General features: G+C 40.1%; 1 protein-coding gene across 2 annotated transcripts; it reads right to left on the reverse strand.

Moving 5' to 3' along the window:
- Window positions 1-9,067: 9,067 nt before the first annotated feature.
- LOC145805959 (uncharacterized) lies at window positions 9,068-11,511 on the reverse strand. Of its 2 annotated transcripts, none has more exons than XM_082901452.1 (5): window positions 10,863-11,511; window positions 10,624-10,761; window positions 10,429-10,541; window positions 10,256-10,325; window positions 9,068-9,481 (listed from the first exon to the last, which is right to left on the reverse strand). In XM_082901452.1, the coding sequence occupies exons 1-5, from the start codon at window positions 10,971-10,973 to the stop codon at window positions 9,425-9,427; spliced, it is 489 nt and encodes a 162-aa protein (XP_082757578.1). In that variant the 5' UTR covers window positions 10,974-11,511; the 3' UTR covers window positions 9,068-9,424. The 2 variants fall into 2 exon arrangements, with proteins under 2 accessions (XP_082757578.1, XP_082757577.1); XM_082901451.1 differs by lacking the exon at window positions 9,068-9,481 and adding an exon at window positions 9,753-10,159.
- Window positions 11,512-27,702: the final 16,191 nt, after the last annotated feature.

The raw sequence follows: 27,702 nt of genomic DNA on the forward strand, positions 1-27,702 counted from the left end.
CCAGCGAACTCTCGGACGAGCAAGTTGTTGGAAAGAAGCAGAGTATATGGGAGAGGATTCCAAATAGAGAACTTAACCTTTTTCTTGTCTACAACATTTGCTTATATCCTTTTCTCATCATTTCGTTGTCCCTTCCGACCTGCTCTCCTTGCCGAAAGCCTATGTTGTACCTTACCTTGCTCAGGGTAAGGGGGTCCTGTTCCGACGGAGAGGTGTTGTCGTAATAAATGCTTGCCTCAAAGGTCATGGAGGTGGTGCCAGTGGTGGCGGCGATCGCCGTAGGGGGCGCAAAGGTCGTCCCCGAAAGGCAAGTGGAGGATGAGGCTGTTGGCCCTGGGCCAAGGAGGGAGGGACAGCCTCAGGGGGGTCTTCTACCTCAAGAAGGAGGAGTCGGTAGGACCGCAGGGCGGCTGGAGGGAGAAGAAGGCCCAGCCAAAGCAGGGGCAGATCGCCTTGTAGGGATTGTAGAAGAGGCAGCCTTGCGCTCGGCCTCCAGATTCAACGAGGCTGAGCTGCTAAGGGGGTTATACTTCGCTCAAATGGAGGTAACCACCTTAGCAGGGGCCCTGCTGAGGAAGGCGGGGGGTGGCAAACTCAAGGCAGATGAAGCCAAGGCCCAGCTTGCAAAGTTGAAGGAGAAGAGTGCAAGTTGGGAGAGTGTCCACACTGAGCTGCAAACGGTTCAGGCGGAGCTGGAGGACACACGCCGCCAGGTTGTGTCGCTCGAGTTCCAACTTGCTGGCGAGCAGAAGAAGATCGACGAGGCCCAAAGAGCCTGTGCCGCCGCGGTCGAGCGACATGAAGAGGCTATGAGCAATAATGAGGAGCTGGTCAGGCAGAAGGACGAGGTGGATAGCAGAGTAGGCGATCTCTAGAGGGAATTGGAGGGCGAGCGCGCCAAGGCAGGGAAGAGAAAGGGAGGCTCCATAGGGACTTGGAAGCAGAGAGAGTGAATATAGCGATCCCGGTTTCCCTTTTCTTTACTTGTTATATATAGACTTAGGTTCTGTGGAGCTGATTGTTGAGAGTATGTTGTTTGCACCCTTTAATCCTTATTTTCAGTCTTGGGTTGTGTTGGGAAGATTTGGAGTAGGTTGGTTGAGCTTAGGAACCCAGTCTGGTTGCCCAGATTTTGGCTTGTCCGCTCGAGCGGGGGTTTGGACGCTCGAGCGGGGAATACACCCATCCAGTATGTCCTGTGTAGTGTTGGCCGCTCGAGTGGGGGATTAGACGCTCGAGCGGGAAGTCGTGAATAACGCTCGAGCGGGGAGTTGGGAGCTCGAGCGGGGACATGTCTGCAAAAACTTCTGCGAGTGTGCATTCGCCGCTCGAGCGGGAGTTTGGCCGCTCGAGCGGGAGTCTGTGAGTGGCGCTCGAGCGGGGGTTTCCACGCTCGAGCGGGGCGACTGGTATAAAAATCCGAGATCCGACTTTCTGGATCATTTTTCATCTCCTTTTTGATTTTAAAACCCTAGAACCGTCTTCTCCCTCTCCCTACACACCTTCTCTCTTAGGTTTGATCTACTTAGAGTGTATTTCTACCCTAAGTCCTTTGTTAAAAAGATAGAGAGGGTCAAGGGCTTCCGTTTAATCTGAACAATCGTGGGTTTGGAGCACCTTGGTTTTCGTCATCTTTTTCATTCCAGTTCTTTTCTTCAAGGGTAGGGATTTCCTACTCCATCTTATAAGTTTTGTTCTAAGTTTTGGTATTTTGATATGTTGGAAATGCTTTGGTAATTTTGGGAAAAACCCTAGTTGTAATAATAAATTAATTTGTATAATTAATTTCAGGAGATTGGGGAATTTTGTTAAATTCATGAAATTGAGGAATTCATTGATTAAATGGAGTAGTTGTGTAATTTAAATCACTCACCTATTGAATTGTTGATATTGATATATTTATTTGCAGTCTAGAAATAACTGTTTTGGGCTATCGGTGGAGGATAGTCGTGATTGTTGTAGACATTGCATGTGGATTAGGAATAACTGAAACTAATCACATTGGTTAAGTCATTAATTTTTGACTATTGCATTGATACAGAAAATACGTGTATTGATTGAGCATTGCATTTGCATACATTGTTTTGTGTGGGAGGAGATAGGGGATGTACTCCACGGTTTAGGGAAAGATAGGGGATGGACCTCTAAACCGGATTTTGTTTGGGAGGAGATAGGGGATGGACTCCATTAGCATCACTTTTATGTGTGCTTATTTATATAGAAGTGTTTTATTGATACAACACTAAAATGTGTATCAATCTGGAAGTATGAAGTGTTTTGATTTGAGCTTGAGTCTCATTTGTTTGTTGATATTGGAAGAATGTGAATATGATATATATAATTCACTGTTGTAAGTTTGGCCAGGTTCTGAGCCATGTTGATAAAGTTGGAAAGTAAAACGTATCTTAGACAATAGTGTCATGAGACTGTAAAATGAAGTAATTGATTATCTTGGTTAACCATCTGTTGAACGCTATTGCTTTATTCATTGCTTATATGTGGTTTAGTATATTTCTACTGGGCTGTGGCTCACCCTTTATGGGAACATCATTTTCAGGTTCAGGTGATAAGCTACCTCCAAGGACTTAGCTTGGAAGGACTTGGACTTTGAAGACTATTTCTAGTTATTTGTTTTATTTTATTGTTAGTACAAGTAAACACTCAAGCCTAGGGCTTTATTTATATTTGAGTTAGAACTCATACTTTTGTGTCCAAGTGTTGGCTTGGAAAGATGTAAGCTGTTAGGGCATTAAATTTGATGTTACATGTAATGTTTTTGTTTAGTAAGACTCTGATGAATATTATAATGAATTATTGAAGTGTTTTCTTTAAATAATACATGTCATTGATATATATATAATGGGTAAATTTTTAGGGCGTTACAGTGAATAAATCAACTTGATTTTTTACAGGTATGATATACTGAATAAATTAGAAAATTTGAACGGTTTGGATTATCAAAATTGGGCCTAAAAGTAGGCCCGACGGCTCTGCAAGGACGGGCACAAGGAGGGGCTTGCAAGGAGAGGATCCTTGTACGGGGAAAGGGGGTCCCAGTCTTAATTCATTCTGTCTTTTGTTAGTGATTTTTTGGCTTATGGACTAAAAATTAAAATGAAGACTGTTTGGTTTGTTTTTGGGAGAGTTGTTTTTAAAAAAAAATTTGGGGAGAGAGTTTAAAAATTTTTAGGTTTGTTCTTTTAAATAACAACAGCAGCTCGACAAAATCAAAGCATATTGATATCAAGTTCCTAGTTGTAAAAGAAAGAGTGCAGAGTGAACAGATTTCCATAGAGCACATTGGGACAAACTCCATGATAGCGGATCCACTTACGAAGGGACTACCACCCAAGGTTTTTCATGAGCACACTGCTCAGATGGGTGTTGTTCTATTTGAGAACATTCTGGTTTAGTGGGAGTTTGTATTTATATTACTGCTTTATGTCAGCCTCGAGTTTTAGCTATGTAATTGGATTAATTTCTGCAGAAATGAAATATTCTGTTTATTACACTCTGTTACGTATTGTGAAGTATTGATCTCAATAAAGTTAAGTAGAACCAGTTGGAAATAGGCATGTATGGATCACATCACATGTAATTTCCATGCTACGCATCCATGATTGATCTATGTCATTTAGCTGTATTAGTATACGTGACCATTGGTGGGTCGAGTTACGATTGATGTAATGAAGACCGCTTTGATCCTATATTAATATAGTTAATGGACAAGATTGTTTGGATACCCTCAAGTTATGATAACAAATTTCTGAGCTCAGTAAAGTTAAGCACATTTTTCAGGATACATATGTGGTCCAGTGGGAGATTGTTAGATAATGTCTCAATGGGACCACATAATTAAATGTGGTGTTATCATTTATAAGAAGCCTACAATTTAAGTGATTCAATTTAGTTAATAGGCTTAAGGGTATATGTGTTATGGACCTAATGTGTAGATACTAGCTAGTTGTATAATTTCTATTTCTATGACAGGCAGAAATAGAAATTAAAACATATTGGTTAAAATTGGTTTTCATTCCTTTTGAACTTCCACAACCTTTCAGTTTTGAAAACCAATAAATAGAAATTAAAACCAATAATGGTTAAAGTTGGTTTTCATTCATTTTTAACTTCCACAACCTTTCAGTTTTGAAAACCAATTACAACCTTTAAAAGGTTATGGTCCGTATTCCTTCCCAAGTGAAAAAGGTGAAAAAAGAAGAACACTGCCATTTTATTTTCTAAATCCTCTCAAGGAAAAACATAAGGCACCAAAGGGGAAAGGATTAGAAGGCAATAACATAATCAATAACAAAGAGTTCATTGATAATCACGCTTCCGTTTAACCGTTCATCAATGGATTCAGGTATGTCATTTTGTCTTGATTTCTTGATAATACACATGGTAAATGATCAAAAGTGTAAGGTTTATGTTCTGAAATTTATGTTAACAATGGTTGTGTATTTTGGGAGAGTTGTTTTTTTGGGAGTTTGGAATGATTTGATATTTTGGGAGAATTTGAGTAGATGTGTGTGAGAGAAAAAGTGATTGGAAAGGAGAGAGGAGAGAGAAAAAGTGATTGATTGATATGTAAGTGAGAGAAAGTGATTTTGAAATTTTTTTTACAAAAACTAAAACCAAACAATTTTTTAGAAATTTTTTTCTTTAAAACTCGTCTCCCAAATGCAAACCAAACATAAATTTCCGTTTTCCGGCTCTGCTATATAGGTTATACAGAGTATACACCTCAATCTCATTCTCACTCCCCCTCACTGTCACACTCACTCCTCCTCCACCGAATCACTCCTCCTCCACCGAACCCAGCCTCACCGGCGACCACTCCCAACGGCCACCCACTCGTAAACCCAACCCACCGCTGTAGCCCTCATTTTCTCTGCTTCGCGAACCATAGCTCGACCGCGACCACCATCGGCTGTAGAGAAGGAATTTGTTGACGATAACGTGGGCTTTCAGGCCATAGATGAACCAGGTTCGTCCTCCAAACGCTGAAATAAAAAAGTTAGGGTTGTGATTCACAAAATATATTTCAAAATTACTGTTATGCAGATAGATAAATGGTATGCTTGAAAAATGCGGCACATATTGTGACGAACATTTATGCATTTACCTTTTAGAGTTAAAGTATAAATTTTGCAGAACGTAGTATGAATACGCAGAAACTGATCCAACATAAAATGAAAGGATCACATCTTTGCAGAACATAGTATGATTATGCAGATTGATAATTAGTTGAACGAATGCATATAGTTGTGTAATTTTCAATGTGTGATTGATAATGTGATTTTGCTGAATTTGTTGTCAATCACGCATGAATTGTTGTAATGAACTGCTATCAACTAATGTGTTAGCTGCGTGACTTGAATTAACTATTATCAACATTGGTAACTATTATCAAACTGAACTTAAATGTTCATAACTATTACTGATTTGTTGATAAGTATTTCAGTGTGCTTTGTTGAAAATCACATGTGTCATTTGTTGATAACTATTTCAGTTTGATAACTACTGAATCACAGTCTCCAACAATCTGCCCCTAATCATTTCACTTCAGCATGATTTGTTGATAATAGTTGTTTAACATGTGTGATTGATAATTTACTTGACATTGACCTGATATGTTTGTAAAACTGCCATGTTTGTTCAGATTGAAAATGCTATGTGTGTAACATGTGTGTAATTAATCACAAATGCTATGTTTGAAACTGCTGTATTTGTTCAGTTTCAAAATGCTACGTGTGTACATTGAGCTGCGATGTTTGTTCAAATGCTATTAACAGTTTAGTCTGTGTAACCTCTGTGCAAATGCTATTAAACATGGCAGTTTGAACAAATAGATGTTTTCAGTAAAGACACACTCTGTCCCTCAAATTAACCTAGACCTGCTATTAACCCCATCAAACAGAAGCATAGCAGACCACTACAAATTTCTCATGTATGCGGATTTTAAAAATGGCTTCTTCTTCTAACATTAGCAACATAAGATTACAAACGAGGCTGTGCAATTGTGGAAGAACCGCTGCCATACGTATTGTCAGAACAATAAGAATGGAAATGAAGGGCGTTTGTGCTTTGTTTGCCCATCAAAATATGTAAGTATGTATTGGAAATTTTAATCCTTTAGTAGTCACAGTAATATTTGTCGTATTCAACTAACTGATTGTCATGCATTGTAGAGTACCACTCCCACTCCCCATTGCAATTACTTCAACTTCGTGGCTGAAGATGATGAAGGCGTTATGTCCACAATCCCTTCCAACACTAGAGCTGGTGATGCTTTAACAGTAGAACACTTCAACGATGTAAGGACGAGGCTTCATGACTTGGGAAATGACCATGGTCGAAGGCTTGAAAGGATAGAAAATATAATCAAAGCGATGGTGTATTTCATTATTTTTTCTAGGGCCTTGCTACATGCCCCTAATTTTTGGCCCCCTAATCCCCCTAAATTTCAAACCAAGGCAAAAAAAAAAAAAACGGTAAAAAAAAAAAATAATAAAAAAAAAATAAATTTGCCCAAAACCACGTCGTTTGGGGCATTAGGGGGATTAGGGGGGGCATTTTTAGGGGGACAAATCATTTTGCTATTTTCTATCATTGAGAAATGATTTGTCCCCCTAAAAATGCCCCCCCTAATCCCCCTAATGCCCAAAGCAACGTCGTTTTGGGCATGTTTTTTTTTTTGCCTTGTTCTGATTTTTCGGGGGATTAGGGGCCCCCAAATTCGGGGGATGTAGCACAGCCCTTCTATCATTTTGTACTTGATCATGTAACTTTCGTACTTGTTTGTATTTTGGGAAATTGAATGGAAGTTTGTACCAGTTTTTGTTGTATTGTACTTCATTATGTAAGTAATGTTTATGGAATGAATTTTATTATGATGTAACTTATGTAACTTACTTAATAGCTTTGTGGAATGAATTTTATTATGGAATGAATGTACGGAATGAATTTTATAAGTTATTATGATGTGACTTATAATGTTAGTCTGTAATGAATTTTGGGAAACATTGGTGTCATTGTAAGAGCTTTGTGGATGCTATTTGGCAGATCTGTGGACGAATTTTGTGGATGGTATGTGGATTCATTTTTGTGGATGCTCTGTGGATGAATTTTGTGGATGCTTTGTGGATGACTGAATTTTTTCGGTGCATTGTCACTTATCTGTGGCCTGTTTTCTGTTGCAGGTTCTCTTATCTGGGTGCATCAATTTTGGTTGTAATGAACAACTTCTGTTATGTGTTGCAGGTTTGTTTGTAATTAACAGATTTGGCAAATCTGTTATCTGTCAACTAGTATCTGTTTGTCACTTATCTGTGGCCTCAACTATTATCTGTTAGCAAGTTGAAAGCAGATGTAGGATGCGTGGTACATTTCTTCACCATCGTGCTGACTTCTTCATTAATGAATATCAATACTCTGTTTCTGCATGGTCTATTGTATATTTTTTTGTTTGAAGGGGAGCTGATTAGTTCATAACAATGCACAATGGGAGAAAAATTGGTAATGCACAGGTTGACCCCATGGGGTATGCTTCCACACAACCGTCGTCTTTGAAAAAACAAAACATTTTGTGCCCATATTGATGGTAAGAGTGTATGAGACCGTTGGCTGGTTGTGCACAATTTTTGTTTGCAATTACAGCTTGTGATTCCAGGCAATGATTCCGACACTTAAACCTTGTTGTCCATATTGAACGATTCACAAACATGAAGTAATCAACAAAACGTAGGTTAATGATAGTTTCTGATATCGGTCATTGACATTACAAAAATATTACCTTGTCATCGTACCAACAAAAATCATAAGACAGATTTTAGTCGAGGACGGTGACCCAAAAAAATACCTTCAACAAATCATTTTGATGAAGACGTTAATGCATGCACCGTTGCAATGGTTAGCAGAGTATGACGGTCTGTTAGTTTCTAAGTCGTTTATTTTCGCGCGACGATGCCATCTCACAAGACTACGCTTACTATGTCATACACATGTCCAGGTCTGCTAATCCTCGCTCAAATCAACAACTTCGGAGTCTGAGTAATCTGAAAGGTTAGGGTCCGACACCAGTGCAGGATCCTCCATTATAGCCTTTATCGCAGATGCCGGGTTCGATCCATGTATCTTCGACTCTGCCTTTGCGTCCTCTATCTGTGAGTTCCTAATGAGTCGACGAGTCATTTGATCAACCTCACTTTGCAAACGATGCCTAAGTTGGGAGTCGCTGACATGAGGGAATTGCCGCTGCATTTCAACCGATCGGGCTTTTGTGACCTTCAGGAAAGCACATCGACAGTGGTGTTCACACTGAACTCGTTTGGCAAACAGTGAAACTGGAATTCCAAAATACTTCCCCAGGCAAGCATCTTGTATTGGGGTGCAGTTGTAATCCCGTAGAGGTTCAAAACTCCACAGTGGGAACCCTGTTTCAAAGAAACGTCGATCACCGAAGGAATCAATATACCCACCTGCATAATCCAATTCTGGTGACTTCGGTCGGGAGCTGCCAGCCGTTGCAAGTGATTGTCCACGACCACGTTTACCGTGGTGTGCATCCATAGGTGTGAAGCTTCTTGATTGAGTCCAACTTTGTTTTCGCAGGTTCACGAAGAATATATGGACGCAAAAACAAACCCAAATGCAAAGGAAACAACACTGGTTGCAACCTTTTTGTGGTTGGTTGTAAATGTTAAATTACCTTCAACCCATAGTCATTAATACATTGGTGGTAGGTTTAAAGACGTGAACACATTTATTGTTGTTTGGTGGCAACAACTACCCAAACTGCGTAAAAGCAACTTAATGACTGCGGGTATTGCATTTAAAGGTTCGGTGCAATTGGAACGGCATATGTATCTGATAAGAGCAATTTTGCTAACCTTTATGGATGAGTAGACATGTAATTGGCTTGGGGCACAAATACAAATGACGAATGTGACTGTATGATGAACTGTGGGTGTGGAAATCAATGACAGTGGGCTAGTACTGATGGAAGGTACAATGCATGTGTGTTGGAAATGCCAAATAATGGACGATCAGGGGTACTGAACGGATGACTTGGTGCATGCAAGAAGGAACGAATTTTTGCAAGATGAATTCGGCCAGTTTGAGAAATTAATACGATGTATGTCACAATGCATGAGGTCTTCTGCAAACATACAAGTCATGTACCATATATTACAAATACTTACAGCATAGTGTTGTGTAATATTATGAATCTGTACATTCCTTTAAAAAAGTAGTCAGTAAAATAAACCATACACATATTCCTACAAAATGTCCGATTCGAACAAGATTGAAGCTATTGTTGAAGCTCATGTTGCTCCTGTATTCCAGCAGTTGCAAGCTATCTACGAAAGGCTGAATGAAGTGGACACACGGTTGTCAAGTTTGGAGCGGCAAGTCGGCGCTATCAAGCAGAACGTTGATTGGCTGACCGATGACAAATTGGCGGCGGACGAAGCGAAGTCTGATAAGACAATGGATGAGGACAGTCAGTCAGACAGTACGGATAACTCTTCAGAAGACGCTGCTGATGATGCAGCAGATATGTAGATTTGATTTATTTTTTTTTTATCCTTCCCTGTAAGCCATGAAAGTTTTTTTTTGGCTGGAGTCATATGTGCTAATGGGCTGATATATAACTTACCTACGAAGAGTATTGAGTTTTCATTCATAATGTGGTTTCTTTCATTTTTGAAAATTAATTTTGCCTTTTTTGTAATTAAATTATAAATTAACTTCGGTAACAAAAGCAGCCGTAAATTATATACAGTTACAGTCGCATTCATCCGAACAAGAAACATGCGTAAACAAAACAGTACTAAGTCAGCAGCCACGTCGACATGTTTGATCCATGTTTACATCGACATGTTTGATCCATGTTTACAGTTGGTCCATATTTACATCGTCCAGCAAAAACAATACTGGGGACCCATAATTAACATCCATATTGAAATCAAAGAATAAAAAATTAGTTAAAGTCCTATTGCCACCCAAATTAGTGGCGTACTGGCAGCCCATTCCCATCACTGGCCTAGCTTGTGGCATTGCTCATATGAAGGCAGTCCCGGTACTCTGCGATCTTTGCATTATTGACATCCATAACGATGTCAACCAACAACTTATGACGCACAGAGGGAGCGAACTTTGTCCACAAAAATCGTAAGACAAATCAGTTAAAATTGGAGGACGTACGAGGAAGGATTTGATTGACAAATGGAAATTAAGCGGTAGAATGTACCTTGTGTGGACCGGGGCTTAAATCAGGTTGCTGCATGAATTTGATGACGAACATCCCACAGTCAAACGTGCTACAAAAATAATTTCACATTAAAGTTGTCGTCAATACGTAATAGGTTCATTAAGTCAGTCATGCAGCTTAGACATTAATGTGAGGAAGGGATTGTGGATTACTCGTCCAGTTGTTGTACTGGCCTCTCGTCTAACATGCAGCGGTGGAAGGTACGCACGTCTGTAACATAATCATTTCCAAAGTGTAGTTGCAGCAAGTCGTGCATAGTTTCAACCTGTTCCACAAGGTTGAAGTTGGTTTACGTAAAGGATGTTCAAGTTTTTTGTAGTGTTCAGAAATGCACCAGAAGGACATACCAAAATTTTAGCTGCATTTAGCTTCCTTTTGTTCGGTCGGTTGGATGGGACTGAGTCGAATAGGTAGGCTACACGGTCCACCATATCAATTTTAACGCACAACCAATGCACTCCTCTGTAATTGAAAGGCACGTAAATCTACACGAAAACACAACGGCAGACCTTGTTTAGAGGCCATGCAAACATGTAATGGCTTTCATATTTTCGTTTTAATATAACGGGATGAACATTGATATTACCCTCTGGCATGCATCAATCGCACCAGTGTATCTGTCATGTCCGAAAAATGATGTGACGATATGTTCATGGTCCAGAGGTTGCATATCTTTATTTAGAATCATAGTCTGCATGTGTAATGCGTAAAGGTCATTGACGGAAACATTTGTCAAAATATGTCATACACAATACACAACGTAGCTTTAAACACTTACTTACCGACAGATATACGGGAAAGAACCAATCAGTGTGCCTCCCGTCATTGTGTAAATCCCTCTGTCGATTAGTCAATTGCACCACCACCAAGTTGATTGGCTGGAACATTGTATGCAAGACACAAGGCAAGTTGATTAGAAAGGTTTCTGAGTTAGGGGTACTGAAAAACGCAGATTCATATTTGTGCAGCCAACACTTACAGTGTCGGATAGCCACGACCCTGGTTTGAGCGTGCGCATGTCACGCCGGGTGCCAACTTCACATGCCCGTCCATGAAGATTCATGGAAACAACAATGTCCCTACAAGCAATAAATGATCCTTAGAACGATAGTTATTTCACAGTGGACTGTCATTGAAAATTTGCAAGTAGTAAATGAAACAATACATTTCATTTTTGCTATCGTCAAATACATAGTGAAGAAGTTTTTGTTCCTCCGCCGATAACAACCCTTCGCTGTCCAACATTGTCAACGAGTCCTACAAAAATAAACAGCCAACTAACAGTACACATTTCATAAAAGTATTGAAGCTTATATTACAAGGTCTGTAGTCATAAAAAAAACGTGAAATGATGTAAAAACTGTGAGCCCCAGAGTTTTCCCAACTTGTGATGTTTGGTGCGGAGTTTGTTAGAAATGTGTACTAACATATGGCAGCAGTCATAACTGCAAACATGCAATTCTTTGACAACTAGTACAATACAACACAGATGATTGTAAAATTACTGATTCACATTATTGATGTGGGCATGAATTGGGTATTCACAACTTGTGGGGCATTAAAGGCAGTATTTGTACCTTGTTCACGTTGTCCACACCATCAACATCCACAGGTGAACTGCTGTCGTCAACTCCACTATTTGTTTTGCTATCGATGCACAATTGCATATCCCCGACCTCAGTGGCTTGAACTCCACTTCCGCACATTTTTCCTTTTCCTTTTCCTTTTCGTCTTCCCTTTGCACTTCTTCTAACGATTCCAGTTGCTCCCAATGGTTTGCCAAGCTTAGTAGGAGAAGTATGCACATCGCACGCCACGTTCTTCACGCCCACTGACTGAAGGTCAGGACTGTATTTATCTTCAGTTTCATATGTTTCCCCTGACTGAAGTCCTCCCTTCTTGTTGTTGTCGCCACCTTCTTCGATGTTCAGCTTGTGCCCATCATGCAAATGACTTTTGTCCCTTGCCAAGGTTCCCTTCAAAATATGTTGTTGGTGATCCACCCCTTGTACATCTGAAATATTACACTCCATTGGGTTAACTTCGTCCGATGGTTTGACCACGCCATCCTCATGCGCCTCGACTCCAACAGCAGGGTCCACACCCTGTTTGGCCACGCCTGCCGGTTGCGGTGTAGAGAATATACCTTCGATGAGGTGGTGTAGCATTTGCTTCAGTTCACGTAAATTGGTTTGTTCAGTGAACGGTTCGTTGCAGCCCAAACTGAAACGTTGAAGCAGTTGCTTCAGCATGTCCTTCAGTTGAGCAACATTGGAGGAGAGGTTAATGATACACACATCATTGCCTTCCACCTAATTATACATACACATTCGTGAACTTAGTCTTACAAACCATCTTCAAATGATGTGGCTCAACTGTGTGAAAATTGCGTAATGCTTGGATGGATTACCTTGTCATTGCGAACAACTTGCTTGCCTTCGAAATGTCGCAACATCTCCATTAAATCTGTTTGGTTGTGGAGAACTTGCTTCATCATTTCCTTCAGTTCACGAATGTCGGACTCCAAATTGCTCATACGGACTTCATTGTACTGTCCTGTTTGTTGGTTCTCGACATGGCATGCATCCATGTCAGCATCATCGGCGTTACTGTAATCAAACTCCACCTAATCATAGAAACGCATAAATGAAGTCTGACATTGTATGTTGAAGACAAGTGGGTCGATGGTGTGAAATGTGCACAGTGGTAGGAGTGCTTACCGCAATTGTTGGGAAATTTTGCTTCCTTCTGATACGTCGCAGCGTCTCCCGTATTTGGGTATCACCCCAATCATGAAGCCGAGGTGTGGACCGCGTCGTAGTCGAGCTCAGACAAACACAATCAAGGTACAACAGCTGTGGACATTAAGGGGCATACCATAATTAAGTTGTTCTTCCCACAGAAATGAACTATATTCAGTAACAATGACATTCATTATTCTCAATTTTGCAGTGGAACGTACATAGCATACCGATTTTGTTGAGGATGCTGTCAACTTTATAGGCACATATCATGCAATGTTTTTAGGGGAAAAAATTGTACAGCACACCAAGGACTTTATTGATGAAACCAAGAAAAATTTTTTATGTACATGTTCCCCTCTTCGCAACGTAGTTTTAATTGGTTCCTCCATTGAGGTTCAGCATACTTTTTGCCCTGTACTCTTTGTTCTTAAATTCATGACGGTAGTCACACAAAATTTATTTCTGCAAGTACCATACTTGGTCAGGAAGAGTGCTGTTTGTCGTACTCACAAAGCAGGTACCATTGTATGTCCCAATCAAGGCCAATTTGTTGAACCATGACAGAACAATGCATGAAACACATGAAGGGGGGAATGGAAAAAAAATTCAAGGTATTGGCATACCATTAGCATGAAAACACATCCAGTTGCACCGCGATGACCTTTATACTTGCGAACACCGTTGTGAAGGAATTGCAGTGTCAACTTTGCCCAATTACAAGCTCGCATACGATTCACGTCCTTCACGGCATGAATGAACGATGGCTTCAACCCGGTCATTGTGGTAGGACACAACATGGCCCCCAACACGTACAGCGCAAATTTCCGCCGAAACTCGTCCTCCGCACCAGCAGTCTCGGTCAGATAAAGTCTCAACTTGTTCAAAGGAATGACTCCGTTAACAACTCCAACCTCATCGTAGATATTGGGATATGCTTCCAATGACCCAGCCAACTGCACGTCATCGCCTTCACACCGTATTCCCAATAAAACATTAACTGCCTTACACGTGAGCCTGACTTAACAACCATGGACATTCAATGAACTACTGTCAGGATCGAAGTTCTGTACCAACCATGCGCACAAGTCGTGATCTATACGTGTACACTTCATCCCCAGGAGGCCAGCAAACCCAATGTCAATGACTGCCTGCTTTTGTGCTTCGTTGAACCGGTTAACTAGCTCAACAATTGACTTCAATGATATGCGGAGTTGCCTTTTACCCTGCACATTTTTTACCCTTAAATTAATAAAAAAATACAACCAACAATGTCAGCAAAGCAGGACCTAGGCAAATGCATTTACGAAAACATGAAGTACGTAATGACCTTTTCAGACTTCGGTGCACATGGTACTACTTTGGCGTGTTCCTCAGCGCTCGCCTTAGCCATTTCGACAAACCTCTTTTTCTCATCAGAGGGGAGTGCCTTCCACCTTTCCCCAATCTCCTTTCTAGTCTTTAACCAAGAAAATGACAGACGTACAAGACAAGTAACAACTATGAGTCCGAAATTACTGTAACTACAACTTTATGCCAAACGCAATCCGCGTGCATTGTTGCTAATTAAATAAGATTGCAAATACAAATAACAGTTGCAGCAAAAAGTCAGCGACGAAACGTAGCTGGACTTTTACAACGAATTGAAATTTACAAAAACAATAGGAAGGTGACATTATTACATGCTACAATCCTACAAACGCGAAACAATCACAAGCCCACTACGACCATTCAATACAACGTGTGGATAGCAACCCAGCGATGTGTTTCCATCATACTGTATTATAGAGAATACAGATTTCAACACTCACCATTTTTCGTCGAGTGTTGTCTGGCCCTTGCATTTCCTTGAATTGTTGCTGGCTGCATGCAAGCATCGTCAAGCTTATCATCACTAAATGTGAAATATGAATACATATATATATATATATATGCAAGTTTTTATGTCACGCTGGCCCTGAAATCAGCATAAGACAGCTTTCGTACATCCGGGACTGAATCGACACCAAGTAAACATTTTCAGACATGCGGAACAAAACCAATTTGAAACATCACAAACTGAACTTCGACGAGGCGCGTAATTTCAGTACGAAATATGTAATTCCAAATTGTCAAAATAAAGAACTAGTACCTGTAACAAATGAATGGTGCAACTGGCCGCTTTCGACAAGAGCCAGCGATAGTGTCAGACATTTGGATATGTTGTTCGGCAATTGTCTTCAATCTTTTCCTTCCCCTTATGAAAGAGCAAATCATACAAATTAGATTGAAGGGAAAATTACAGGGGTGGTGTACACATTTTGTCCGTCGTCTAATTTCGATCGATGCACTTTAAACTACCTAAATTGTGACAGTCCATTTCAAATTTCGTGGACATTTTCGGTCAAATTGCTAATGCCGTTTGTCATTTTTAAAACAAAGATTGTAATGTCAATTGATTCAGATTATGTAAGTTCAGTAAAGTTATAAGTTGACTACAACAAAAAATACAGTTGCCACGTATATGCATATTTTCTGATACAAAACAGTGAAGAGTTGAAATCAAATGGACATAATTGAAACAAAAGTTCAAAATTGATGGTGCAAAGCGAGGCCATTCAAAATTTGTGCAAAACAAATAACACAAACACAAAAGTACAAGGGCTGCTGTAAGAATTGATCCGGAAAAAAATCAGCGTATTCCTTGGTGATGGATTTCGTTTGTTTACAAACATATGTACCAAACCAACTGGTAGCAAGTCTTTAAGGAGAAAACTAACATTGTTGGTGCGAGGTGACCAATATCCATCAGATGCAATGACGACAACTCCTGCAAAGTATTGCAATCAATATTTACAGGAACACAAACAAACGGCTGCAACATGTGGCTGTTAACCTTAAAATTTTGCGTAAACACAGACAACAACACGCAGAATTTCCCAACACATACAGATTTTGAAACAGACAAAAGAAAGGGCACACATGGAAATTTTGCATTTCTTTCACACAGCTTACAATTAAAACAATTATGTGTACAAGCGATAAATGCATAATTTCACAAATATTCAAGAGGAAGGACTGCATTGTGTTTTTCATTTAGGGCTGAAGGACTACACGCACATACTTTTATGAAGGCCCGCCTACAAATGACAAAGAAGCAACTGAACTATTTCATGACGGGGTTAAACAATCAGGACACGATTCTTCTGTGACAGAAATTGGTGCTCATCCTAGGCACAAAAACCAGATGAAACCCCATCCATCAAGTTGAGGGCTTCAATTTCCTACTGAGCAACTTGGTTGCAGAGAATCGAGGTGGCTGCATCGTGGCCCGTGCTCCATTACCTTTGGGTGGTCAGATCAGAGAAGAATACTTTTCTGTGGTTGACGTGTCTGTAGGTGAAATCTTTAGGAGGGATCTCAACTGTGCGTGCACATACAGTGTGCTCCCATCGCAGGTGATGTTCAACTGCTTAACGAAGTTGTTCAGTTCTTCAACTTCACGAACTGTCGTAAGGGTGAGGTGAAGAAATTCAGAGAAGTCAACAAGCCCAGGCAATTCACGAAGAAAATCTAATTTGTAGAAATGGACAACCTTGCCTGTCATTGCACGCAACTTTTGAATGACGGTTACCTTTCTGTTGAAGTTATCATCTTGCATATATATACAGCAGTTACATTTGAAGAGGAAGGTAGCTGTCATTCATGAGTTGCGGGCTGTTTGAACTTCATTGAGCGTAGAAATGAAATGCGTACTCTCATTTGTCTTTTTTATGACCTTCGTGCAGAATGAGAATGGATGGGTACGTTAGTAATATTTTTTGGCAGGCAGTGGCAGTCTTGCTTGTTTCATTGTCGCATACAATTGATGAAACTTGTTTGTCAACCACAGAAAAGTATTCTTCTCTGATCTGCCCACTGTCTGAGCACCCGAAGATAATGGAGCACGGGCCAGGATGCAGCCACCTCGATTCTCTGCAACCAAGTTGCTCAGTAGGAAATTGAAGCCCTCAACTTGATGGCTGGCCTTGCCAACAACTTAAGCGGCCGGAGAGTGCGTGCACACTGTATGTGCACGCACAGTTTAGATCCCTCCTAAAGAGTTCACCTACAGACACGTCACCCACGGAAACAGAGGGCATTGACGATGCCCGGATGGACCACATCTTAGAAAAGTTGGATATTAGACAAGGACTGAAGGCAAACTTCTTCCTTAATCTGTTAGGGTTCTCCGACTCAGATGGGGAGAAGGTATTGGTTTTCAGCCATCGTCTCCGGCCACTTAAGTTGTTGGCAAGGCCAGCCATCAAGTTGAGGGCTTCAATTTCCTACTGAGCAACTTGGTTGCAGAGAATCGAGGTGGCTGCATCGTGGCCCGTGCTCCATTACCTTTGGGTGGTCAGACAGTGGGCAGGATGCAGCCACCTCGATTCTCTGCAACCAAGTTGCTCAGTAGGAAATTGAAGCCCTCAACTTGATGGTTGGCCTAGCCAACAACTTAAGTGGCCGGAGACGATGGCTGAAAACCAATACCTTCTCCCCACCTGAGTCGAAGAACCCTAACAGATTAAGGAAGAAGTTTGCCTTCAGTCCTTGTCTAATATCCAACTTTTCTAAGATGTGGTCCATCCGGGCATCGTCAATGCCCTCTGTTTCCGTGGTTGACGTGTCTGTAGGTGAACTCTTTAGGAGGGATCTAAACTGTGCGTGCACATACAGTGTGCACGCACTCTCCGGCCGCTTAAGTTGTTGGCAAGGCCAGCCATCAAGTTGAGGGCTTCAATTTCCTACTGAGCAACTTGGTTGCAGAGAATCGAGGTGGCGGCATCCTGGCCCGTGCTCCATTACCTTCGGGTGCTCAGACAGTGGGCAGATCAGAGAAGAATACTTTTCTGTGGTTGACAAACAAGTTTCATCAATTGTATGCGACAATGAAACAAGCAAGACTGCCACTGCCTGCCAAAAAATATTACTAACGTACCCATCCATTCTCATTCTGCACGAAGGTCATAAAAAAGACAAATGAGAGTACGCATTTCATTTCTACGCTCAATGAAGTTCAAACAGCCCGCAACTCATGAATGACAGCTACCTTCCTCTTCAAATGTAACTGTTGTATATATATGCAAGATGATAACTTCAACAGAAAGGTAACCGTCATTCAAAAGTTGCGTGCAATGACAGGCAAGGTTGTCCATTTCTACAAATTAGATTTTCTTCGTGAATTGCCTGGGCTTGTTGACTTCTCTGAATTTCTTCACCTCACCCTTACGACAGTTCGTGAAGTTGAAGAACTGAACAACTTCGTTAAGCAGTTGAACATCACTTGCGATGGGAGCACACTGTATGTGCACGCACAGTTGAGATCCCTCCTAAAGATTTCACCTACAGACACGTCAACCACAGAAACAGAGGGCATTGACGATGCCCGGATGGACCACATCTTAGAAAAGTTGGATATTAGACAAGGACTGAAGGCAAACTTCTTCCTTAATCTGTTAGGGTTCTCCGACTCAGGTGGGGAGAAGGTATTGGTTTTCAGCCATCGTCTCCGGCCACTTAAGTTGTTGGAAAGGCTAGCCATGAAAGTGAATGCTTCAACTCTTGATTCAGAATTGGGTGTGGGAACGAATAGCTCTCTACAAAATTTGGAAATCGTCATCCTCATTTCAACTCTTTCAATTGGCTTTCCTATGTTTTAAGTTGAATACCGTCAACTATGCATGAACTTCAGCACTGAAAGAAAGAGTTGTTTACTGTGTTACACGGACTCGGGTACGGGTCCTAGGTGCGGTATGCATGTACAGGTCCGACTCATTATATCTTAACCCTACATTCAATGGTACACGGTGTGGGGAAAAAATATCATATTTTTAATCTAATATGTGCCATAAAATGGTACTATATGTAACTCACGGTGTCAAAATCACATTTATAGTAATTTCACAATAATTTGCACATATAATAATTGTGTTTTATACAATTATATAAGAAGTGTCCGTTGAAAAGTATCCGACACATATCCCATACCCTTGTCCGACTCTCAGGTGTCCGACACGGGTATTTGATCTATTTTGAAGAGTCCGTGTACCACAGATTGTTTCTAAACATAAGTTCCGGCAATATAAAATCACCGAGTACAGCAAAATTTAAAGCACAATTCAACCGAGTGTGCTACCTTTTGCGGAAACAAGATTAGTCATTGTTTGTTTATCGAGTTTCTTATTTTTGCTTTTTTGGCTACTCGAAAAGAAAAAAAAAATTTGTTTTTCCCGTGCCAACATTACACAAATTTCTTTTAAAGTCTTCTTTCGTTATATATAACCCAACATAACAAGTTCGCCATGTAAATGCAGAACACCTTTTATTCTTGTTGCTAACTACTATCATACCTATGTTCAACTTGCAGCACTGATAGCAGAGGGAAGACTTCCTATTCGGAAGGGAGAAAATACAAAAAATCGAGTACAGAACAGTTCCTATTGGGTTCATTTCGGTTAGCAGAGGGAAGAGTTCCTATTCGAATAGCACAAAATACCAAAATGGAGTACAGAACAGTTCCTATTGGGTCGATTTCGGGTTGGGTGTGAAGGTATATGCGAATGATAGAAGACAAACAAGGAGACAGATAATGTACCAGCACGAAATAAAGGAAATACCAACCGGATCAGACGAACCGACGGTGGTGCTCGATTAACCCTTGCGGTTGTGCTCCACCGACAAAAATCAACTCAAAAAAAGTATTTACGCATCCACTTCCATGGCTAGCCTTCCCAAGAACTTAAGCTCAGCACTCAAATATTGTTCTCTGTAAAACCCTACAGCTACGGGGAAATGGAACAACGGAGAGACGGGCAGACAGAAAGACAAACAAAGAGAGAGGTCCGAGATGGAAGAGAGACGGACGGGCCGACGGAACTTACACCTCTTCTAACACTTCGGCAATTTTTTAAGTTTTATACTTGTTCTGACAACCTACACCTTTTAATGAAAACTGACATCATTTATAAATTAATTTTCTTCATAAAAGTTACACCTTGGAACTTTATCTTTACATTACATTAATTTTCTTAGTAAAAGTTACACCTTGGATCTTTTCCAAAAACGAAACATTCAGCTTTAATTCGGATTGGTCTTCTTTGGGAACTTATATCTTTTGTAAAAACGAAACATTCAGCTTCGATGGTTGCTCTTATTTGGGAACTTGTACCTTTTGTAAAAAATCACAAAGTTTACAACTATTCCTAAAGTTTACACCTTTCCTAAAAATTTACACCTCCTCTCGGAAATATTTACAACTTCTTGAAAAATGACACATTTTGTGGAAAAACCTTTTTCGTAAAATTTACACTTATTATTTCAAGTTACACCTTTAGTGAAAAACAAAACTTACATCTTTTCTATGGTCATTTACACCTTCTACGGACAAACATACACCATATTTGAAAAGGTTATACCTTTTGTCAAATAATTTCTTGGTGTGTTTGGTAACGTTTACGTTTTCAGTTTATATTTACAAAAAATTTATAAACTAGTTTTTGTTTATTTTTTGAAAAACATAAACTACAAACGCGTTTCGTAATTGACAAAATGTTTTAAAAAAATTTAAAATATAAAAAAGAGTGAGAAATGGCGAGTGGTGGCAAGTGGCAGCGGAAGACGGTGGTGGAAAGTGGTGACGGTGAGTGGTGGGTGGTGGTGGTGGTGGTGGTGGGTGGGTGATGGTGGCAGGTGGTAGCGAGTGGGTGGTGGTGGTGGTGGTGGTGGTGGCGGGTGGTGGGTGGTGGTAGCGGGTAGGTGACGGGTGGTGGTGGTGAGTGGATGGGTAACGGTGACGGGTGGTGGGTGGTAGCAAGTGGGTGGTGGTGGCAGGTGGGTGGCGGATGGCGGGTGGTGGTAGGTGCTAGGTGGTGGCGAGTGGTGATGGTGGGTGGGTGGGTGGGTGACAGCGGCGGGTGGTGGGTAGTAACGAATAGGTGCTGGTGGTGATGGTGGCGGGTGGTGGTGGCAGGTGGGTGGCGGATAGCGAGTGGTGGCGGGTGGTGATGGTGGGTGGGTGGGTGACGGTGGCGGGTGGTGGTGGCGGCGGGTGGTGGTGGCATGTGGGTGGCGGATGGCGGGTGGTGGTGGGTGGTGGCGGGTAGGTGACGGATGGTGGTGGTGGTGGTGGTGGTGGTGGTGGGTGGGTGACGGTGGCGGGTGATAGGTGGTAACGACTGGGTGGTGGTGGTGGCGGGTGGCGGGTGGTGGTGGCAGGTGGGTGATAGGTGATGGTGGTGGTGGGTGGTGGGTGGTGGTGGTGGCAAGTGAGTGGCAGGTGGTGGTGGGTGGCTAGTGGTGGCAGGTGGTGGTGGCAGGTAGGTGGTGGCAAGTAGGTGGTGGTGGCGAGCGGTGGATGGTAATGGCAAGTGGTGGGTGGTGGCGGTTGGATGGCAGGTGGGTGGTGGGCAGTAGTGGTGGTGGTGGGGGTGGGGGTGGGGGTGGGTGGTGGTGGCGGAGGCGGAAGACGGTGGTGGAAAATGGTGGCGGGTGGTGGCTAGTGTTGGGTGGTAAAAAAAAAAAAAACTGAAAGCTCAAAATGGAAACACATTTTTTGTGTTTTTATTTTTTGGCCAAATTTATAAACTGAGACCACTGATTTATAAATCAAAAATTTTGCCAAACAAGTTTTTATTTGAGTTTTTTAAATTTTTGTAAATATAAACAGAAATTTTACTCCTTCTGTGTTTACGAATATTTTGAAATGAACGCTTTGTTACTCCATTTGTGGTTTTGAACACTTTGAAATGTTACTCCTTCATACTTTTCGTGAAAATACTTACACCATTTTTGAAAAGTTACTCCTTTAAGTTTGTGAGCGGCAACTTAAAGCTTCGTCAGAAGTCACTTATAGCATTTGTGATAAAAAAAACAAAAAATTTACACATTTAGCTTATGCTTACACCTTTTCGTGGCAGGGCTTACACCATTTTTGAAAAGTTACTCCTTTTGTGTAAGAATTTTTTTCGTAACATTTATACTTTAACTTCTAACTTACACCTTTTGTGAAACCCCAACTTAAAGCTTTATTCGGAAGTCACTTACACCTTTTGGGAAAAAAAAAAATCATCAAATTTACACCTTTTTCTTAAGCTTACACCTTTTCGAGAAAATACTTACACCATTTTTGAAAACGTACTCCTTTTGTGTAAGAATTTTTGGCATAACATTTATACTTTTTCTTCCAACTTACACCTTCTGTGAAAGATTGTATAAGCACAGAGTAAATGTTATGACAAAAATTCTTACACAAAAGGAGTACATTTTCAAAAATGGTGTAACTATCTTCCCAAAAAGGTGTAAGCTTAAGCAAAAGGTGTAAATTTCATTAATTTTGTTTTTCACAAAAGGTATAAGTGACTTCCGAAGATGCTTTAACTTGGTCTTTCACAAAAGGTGTAAGTTGGAAGAAAAAGTATAAGTGACTTCCGAAGATGCTTTAACTTGGTCTTTCACAAAAGGTGTAAGTTGGAAGAAAAAGTATAAGTGTTATGCCAAAAATTCTTACACAAAAGGAGTACCTTTTCAAAAATGGTGTAAATATGCTCCCAAAAAGGTGTAAGCTTAAGCAAAATGTCTAAATTTTATGAATTTTTTTTTTCACAAATGGTATAAGTGACTTCCGACGAAGCTCTAAGTTGGGCTTTCCCATAAGGTGTAAGTTCGAAGACAAAGTATAAATGTTATGCCAAAAGTTATTACACCAACTGAGTAACTTTTGAAAAATGGTGTAAGCACTTCCACGAAAAGGTGAAAGCTTAAGGAAAATGTGTAAATTTGATGAATTTTTTTTTCCACAAAAGGTGTAACTTCGGAGCAAAAGTATAAATCTTATGAAAAAAATTGTTACACAAAAGGTTTAAGTTGGGCTTTCACAAACGGTGTAAGTTCGAAGAACAAGTATAAATCTTATGCCACAAAGAAATGTCAGTAACTTCGCAAAACGTCTAAGTTCGGTTTTTTCCCCCGAAAACCTGTAAGTTCCTAAAATCGAATCACACTGTATTTGTCTTGTTCAGATAATGGCAATGTGAGAGAGAAGGGCGTTTCGGAGGGCTTGGCCTTTCTCCCAGTAGAACTCCGTTTCATACAAGACGAGTCTGGGAAGGATTCCAATAGCGACTCCGAGTCCAAATCCAACCAAGTATGTCAATGTAAAAGAGAACCGTTGATAGACTGAGGTCAACAGACATAGAGACCTAGATGGACACTTATCGACAGAGGGACCGAAATCGACAGAGATCGACAGAGAAGAGACCCACGCTGGAGACAGACCGAGATAAACAGGGATCGACAGAGACAGACCGACATCGACACAGAGAGTCCAAGATCGATAGGCAATCTTTCAAAAAATCTTTGCTTTGCGGCGGCGGTGCAAGTGGAGTTGCCGATCTCAGAAGGCTGTGAGGACCGGAGCCCACCGACGCTTGGGTGGTCAGCGGGGGTCACGAACCCTTTGATTTGTTCAGTGGTTGTGTCAATTGGTTTATGAACACTTCGAAATGTTACTCCTTTTGTGTTTACTACTTTGAGATGAACATATGTTACTCCTTCTGTGTTTACGAACATTTTGAAATGAACCCTTTGTTACTCCTTTTCTGGTTATCAACACTTTGAAAAGTTACTCCTTCGTTAATATATTTACACCATTTTGGAAAAGTTACTCCTTTTGTGTAAGAATTGTTGGCATAAGATTTATACTTTTTCTTCGAACTGACAGTTTTTCTGAAAGCCGAACTTAAACCTATTTCGGAAGTCACTTATACCTTTTGTGAAAAAAAAAATTCATTAATTTTGCACCTTTTGCTTATGCTTACACTTTTTCCTGAAAATACTTACACAATTTTTGAAAAGTTACTCCTTTTGTGTAAGAATTTTTGGCATAACATTTATACTTTTGGGCTTATATACTCTTTCACAGAAGGTGTAAGTTTGAAGAAAAAGTATAAATCTTATGAGAAAAATTATTTCATAAAGGAGTAACTTTTCAAGAAAAATATAAGCAGTTTCATGAAAAGGTATAAGCCGATGCAAAAGGTGTAAATTTGATGAATTTATTTTTTCACAAAAGGTATAACTGACTTGCGAAAAAGCTTTAAGTTGGGCATCCACAAAGGTGTAAGTTCGAAGAAAAGCTATAAAAGTATGCCAAATATTTTTACAGAAAAGGAGTAACTTTTTAAAATAAATATATGCACTTCCACGAAAAGGTATAAGTGACTTGCGAAAAAGGTTTAAGTTGGCCTTCCACAAACGGTGTAAGTTCGAAAAAAGGTATAAATCCTATGCCAAAAATTCTTACACAAAAGGAGTAACTTTTCAAAAAAAATTATAAGCACTTCCACGAAAAGGTATAAGCTTCGGCAAAAGGTGTAAATTTGATGATTTTATTTTTCCACAAACGGTATAACTGAATTCCGAAAAACCTTTAAGTTGGGCTTCCACAAAAGGTGTAAGTTCGAAGAAAAGGTATAAATCTTATGCCAAAAATTCTTACACAAAAGGAGTAACTTTTCGAAAAATATATAAGCACTTCCACGAAAGGTGTAAGCTTAAGCAAAAAGTGTAAATTTGATGAATTTATCTTTTCACAAAAGGTATAAGTGACTTCCGAAATGGGTTTAAGTTGGCCTTCCACAAACGGTGTAAGCTCGAAGAAAAGGTATAAATCTTATGCCAAAAATCTTACACAAAAGGAGTAACTTTTCCAAAAAAATATAAGCACTTCCACGAAAAGGTATAAGCTTAAGCAAAAGTTGTAAATTTGATGAATTTATTTTTTCAGAAATGGTATAACTGACTTCCAAAAAAGCTTTAAGTTGGACTTTCACAAAAGGTGTAAGTTCGGAGAAAACGTATAGATCTATGCCACAAAGAGATGTAAGTAACTTCGCAAAACGTCCAAGTTCCGTTTTTTTTGTAAGTTCCTAAAATCCAATCACACTGTATTTGTCTTGTTCAGATAATGGCAATGTGAGAGACAAGGGCGTTTCGGAGGGCTTGGCCTTTGTCCCAGTAGAACTCCATTTCAGAGAAGACGAGTCTGTGAGGGCTTGGAATAGCGACTCCGACCCCAAATCCAACCAAGTATGTCAATGTAAAAGAGAACCGTTTTTAATATAGCGCAACGGACAGAGAGAGAGAGAGAGAGATAGACTGAGATCGACAGACATAGAGACCTAGATGGACACTGATCGACAGAGGGACCGAGATCGACAGAGATCGACAGAGAAGAGACCCACATGGACACCGACAGACCAAGATCGCTGGAGACAGACCGAGATAAACAGGGATCGACAGAGAGAGACCGACATCGACACAGAGAGACCAAGATCGATAGCCAATCTTTCAAAAAACCTTTGATTTGCGGCGGCGGTGCCAGTGGAGGTGCCGATCTCAGAAGGCTGTGAGCACCGGAGCCCACCGACGCTTGTGTGGTCAGCGGTGGTGACGACCCTTTCATTTGTTCAGTGGTTGTGTCAATTGGGTTTATGAACACTTCGAAATGTTACTCCTTCTGTGTTTACTACTCTGAGATGAACATATGTTACTCCTTCTGTGTTTACGAACATTTTGAAATGAACCCTTTGTTACTCCTTTTCTGGTTATCAACGCTTTGAAATGTTACTCCTTCATACTTTTCGTGAAAATGTTTACACCATTTTTGAAATGTTACTGCTTTTGTGTAAGAATTGTTGGCATGAGATTTATACTTTTTCTTCGAACTTACACCTTTTGTGAAAGGCCAACTTAAACCTATTTCGGAAGTCACTTATACCTTTTGTGGAAAAAAAAAATCATCAAATTTACACCTTTTTCTTAACCTTATACCTTTTCGTGGAAGTGCTTATATTTTTTTTTAAAAGTTACTCCTTTTGTGTAAGAATTTTTGGCATCAAGTTTATACTTTTCTGGTTATATACTCTTTCACAAGAGGTGTAAGTTTGAAAAAAAGTATAAATCTTATGACAAAAATTATTTCACAAAAGGAGTAACTTTTCAAAAAAAATATAAGCACTTCCACGAGAGGGTCAAAATGTGTAAATTTGATGAATTTATCTTTTCACAAAAGGTATAAGTGACTTCAGACAAAGCTTTAAGTTGGCCTTCCACAAACGGTGTAAGTTCGAACAAAAGGTATAAAAGTTATGCCTAAAATTGTTACACAAAAGGAGTAACTTTTCAAAAAATTATAAGCACTTCCACGAAAAGGTATAAGCTTAAGCAAAAGGTGTAAATTTGATGAATTTATCTTTTCACAAAAGGTATAATTGACTTCCGAAAAAGGTTTAAGTTGGCCTTCCACAAACGGTGTAAGTTCGAACAAAAGGTATAAAAGTTATGCCAAAAATTGTTACACAAAAGGAGTAACTTTTCAGAAAAATATAAGCACTTCCACGAAAAGGTATAAGCCTAAGCAAAAGGTGTAAATTTGATGAATTTATCTTTTCACAAAAAGGTATAATTGACTTCCGAAAAAGGTTTAAGTTGGCCTTCCACAAACGGTGTAAGTTCGAAAAAAGGTATAAATCTTATGCCAAAAATTGTTACACAAAAGGAGTAACTTTTCAAAAAAATATAAGCACTTCCACGAAAAGGTATAAGCCTAAGCAAAAGGTGTAAATTTGATGAATTTATCTTTTCACAAAAAGGTATAATTGACTTCCGAAAAAGGTTTAAGTTGGCCTTCCACAAACGGTGTAAGTTCGAAAAAAGGTATAAATCTTATGCCAAAAATTCTTACACAAAAAGAGTAACTTTTCGAAAAAAATATAAGCACTTCCACGAAAGGTGTAAGCTTACGCAAAAGGTGTAAATTTGATGAATTTATCTTTTCACAAAAGGTATAAGTGACTTCCGAAATGGGTTTAAGTTGGCCTTCCACAAACGGTGTAAGTTCGAAGAAAAGGTATAAATCTTATACCAAAAATTCTTACACAAAAGGAGTAACTTTTCGAAAAAAATATAAGCACTTCCACGAAAGGTGTAAGCTTAAGCAAAAGGTGTAAATTTGATGAATTTATCTTTTCACAAAAGGTATAAGTGACTTCCGAAATGGGTTTAAGTTAGCCTTCCACAAACGGTGTAAGTTCGAAGAAAAGGTATAAATCTTATGCCAAAAATTCTTACACAAAAGGAGTAACTTTTCCAAAAAAATATAAGCACTTCCACGAAAAGGTATAAGCTTAAGCAAAAGGTGTAAATTGGATGAATTTATTTTTTCACAAATGGTATAACTGACTTCCAAAAAAGCTTTAAGTTGGACTTTCACAAAAGGTGTAAGTTCGGAGAAAACGTATAGATCTATGCCACAAAGAGATGTAAGTAACTTCGCAAAACGTCCAAGTTCCATTTTTTTTGCAAGTTCCTAAAATCCAATCACACTGTATTTGTCTTGTTCAGATAATGGCAATGTGAGAGAGAAGGGCGTTTCGGAGGGCTTGGCCTTTCTCCCAGTAGAACTCCGTTTCATACAAGACGAGTCTGGGAAGGCTTCCAATAGCGACTCCGAGTCCAAATCCAACCAAGTATGTCAATGTAAACGAGAACCGTTTTTAATATAGAGCAACGGACAGAGAGAGAGAGAGAGAGAGATAGACTGAGATCAACAGACATAGAGACCTAGATGGACACTGATCGACAGAGGGACCGAGATCGACAGAGATC

The sequence above is a fragment of the Camellia sinensis genome, chromosome 13, assembly GCF_055761805.1.
Source record: "Camellia sinensis isolate YWXY chromosome 13, ASM5576180v1, whole genome shotgun sequence".
Lineage (NCBI taxonomy): Eukaryota > Viridiplantae > Streptophyta > Magnoliopsida > Ericales > Theaceae > Camellia > Camellia sinensis.

Coding starts and splice junctions, on each gene's coding strand:
- LOC145805959 (XM_082901451.1), bottom strand. CDS start 10,973: ATGCAGACTATGATTCTAAATAAAGATATGCAACCTCTGGACCATGAA. Junction 10,762..10,862: donor CGATTGATGCATGCCAGAGG/GTAATATCAATG, acceptor GTTTTCGTGTAG/ATTTACGTGCCTTTCAATTA. Junction 10,326..10,428: donor CCAGTACAACAACTGGACGA/GTAATCCACAAT, acceptor TTATTTTTGTAG/CACGTTTGACTGTGGGATGT.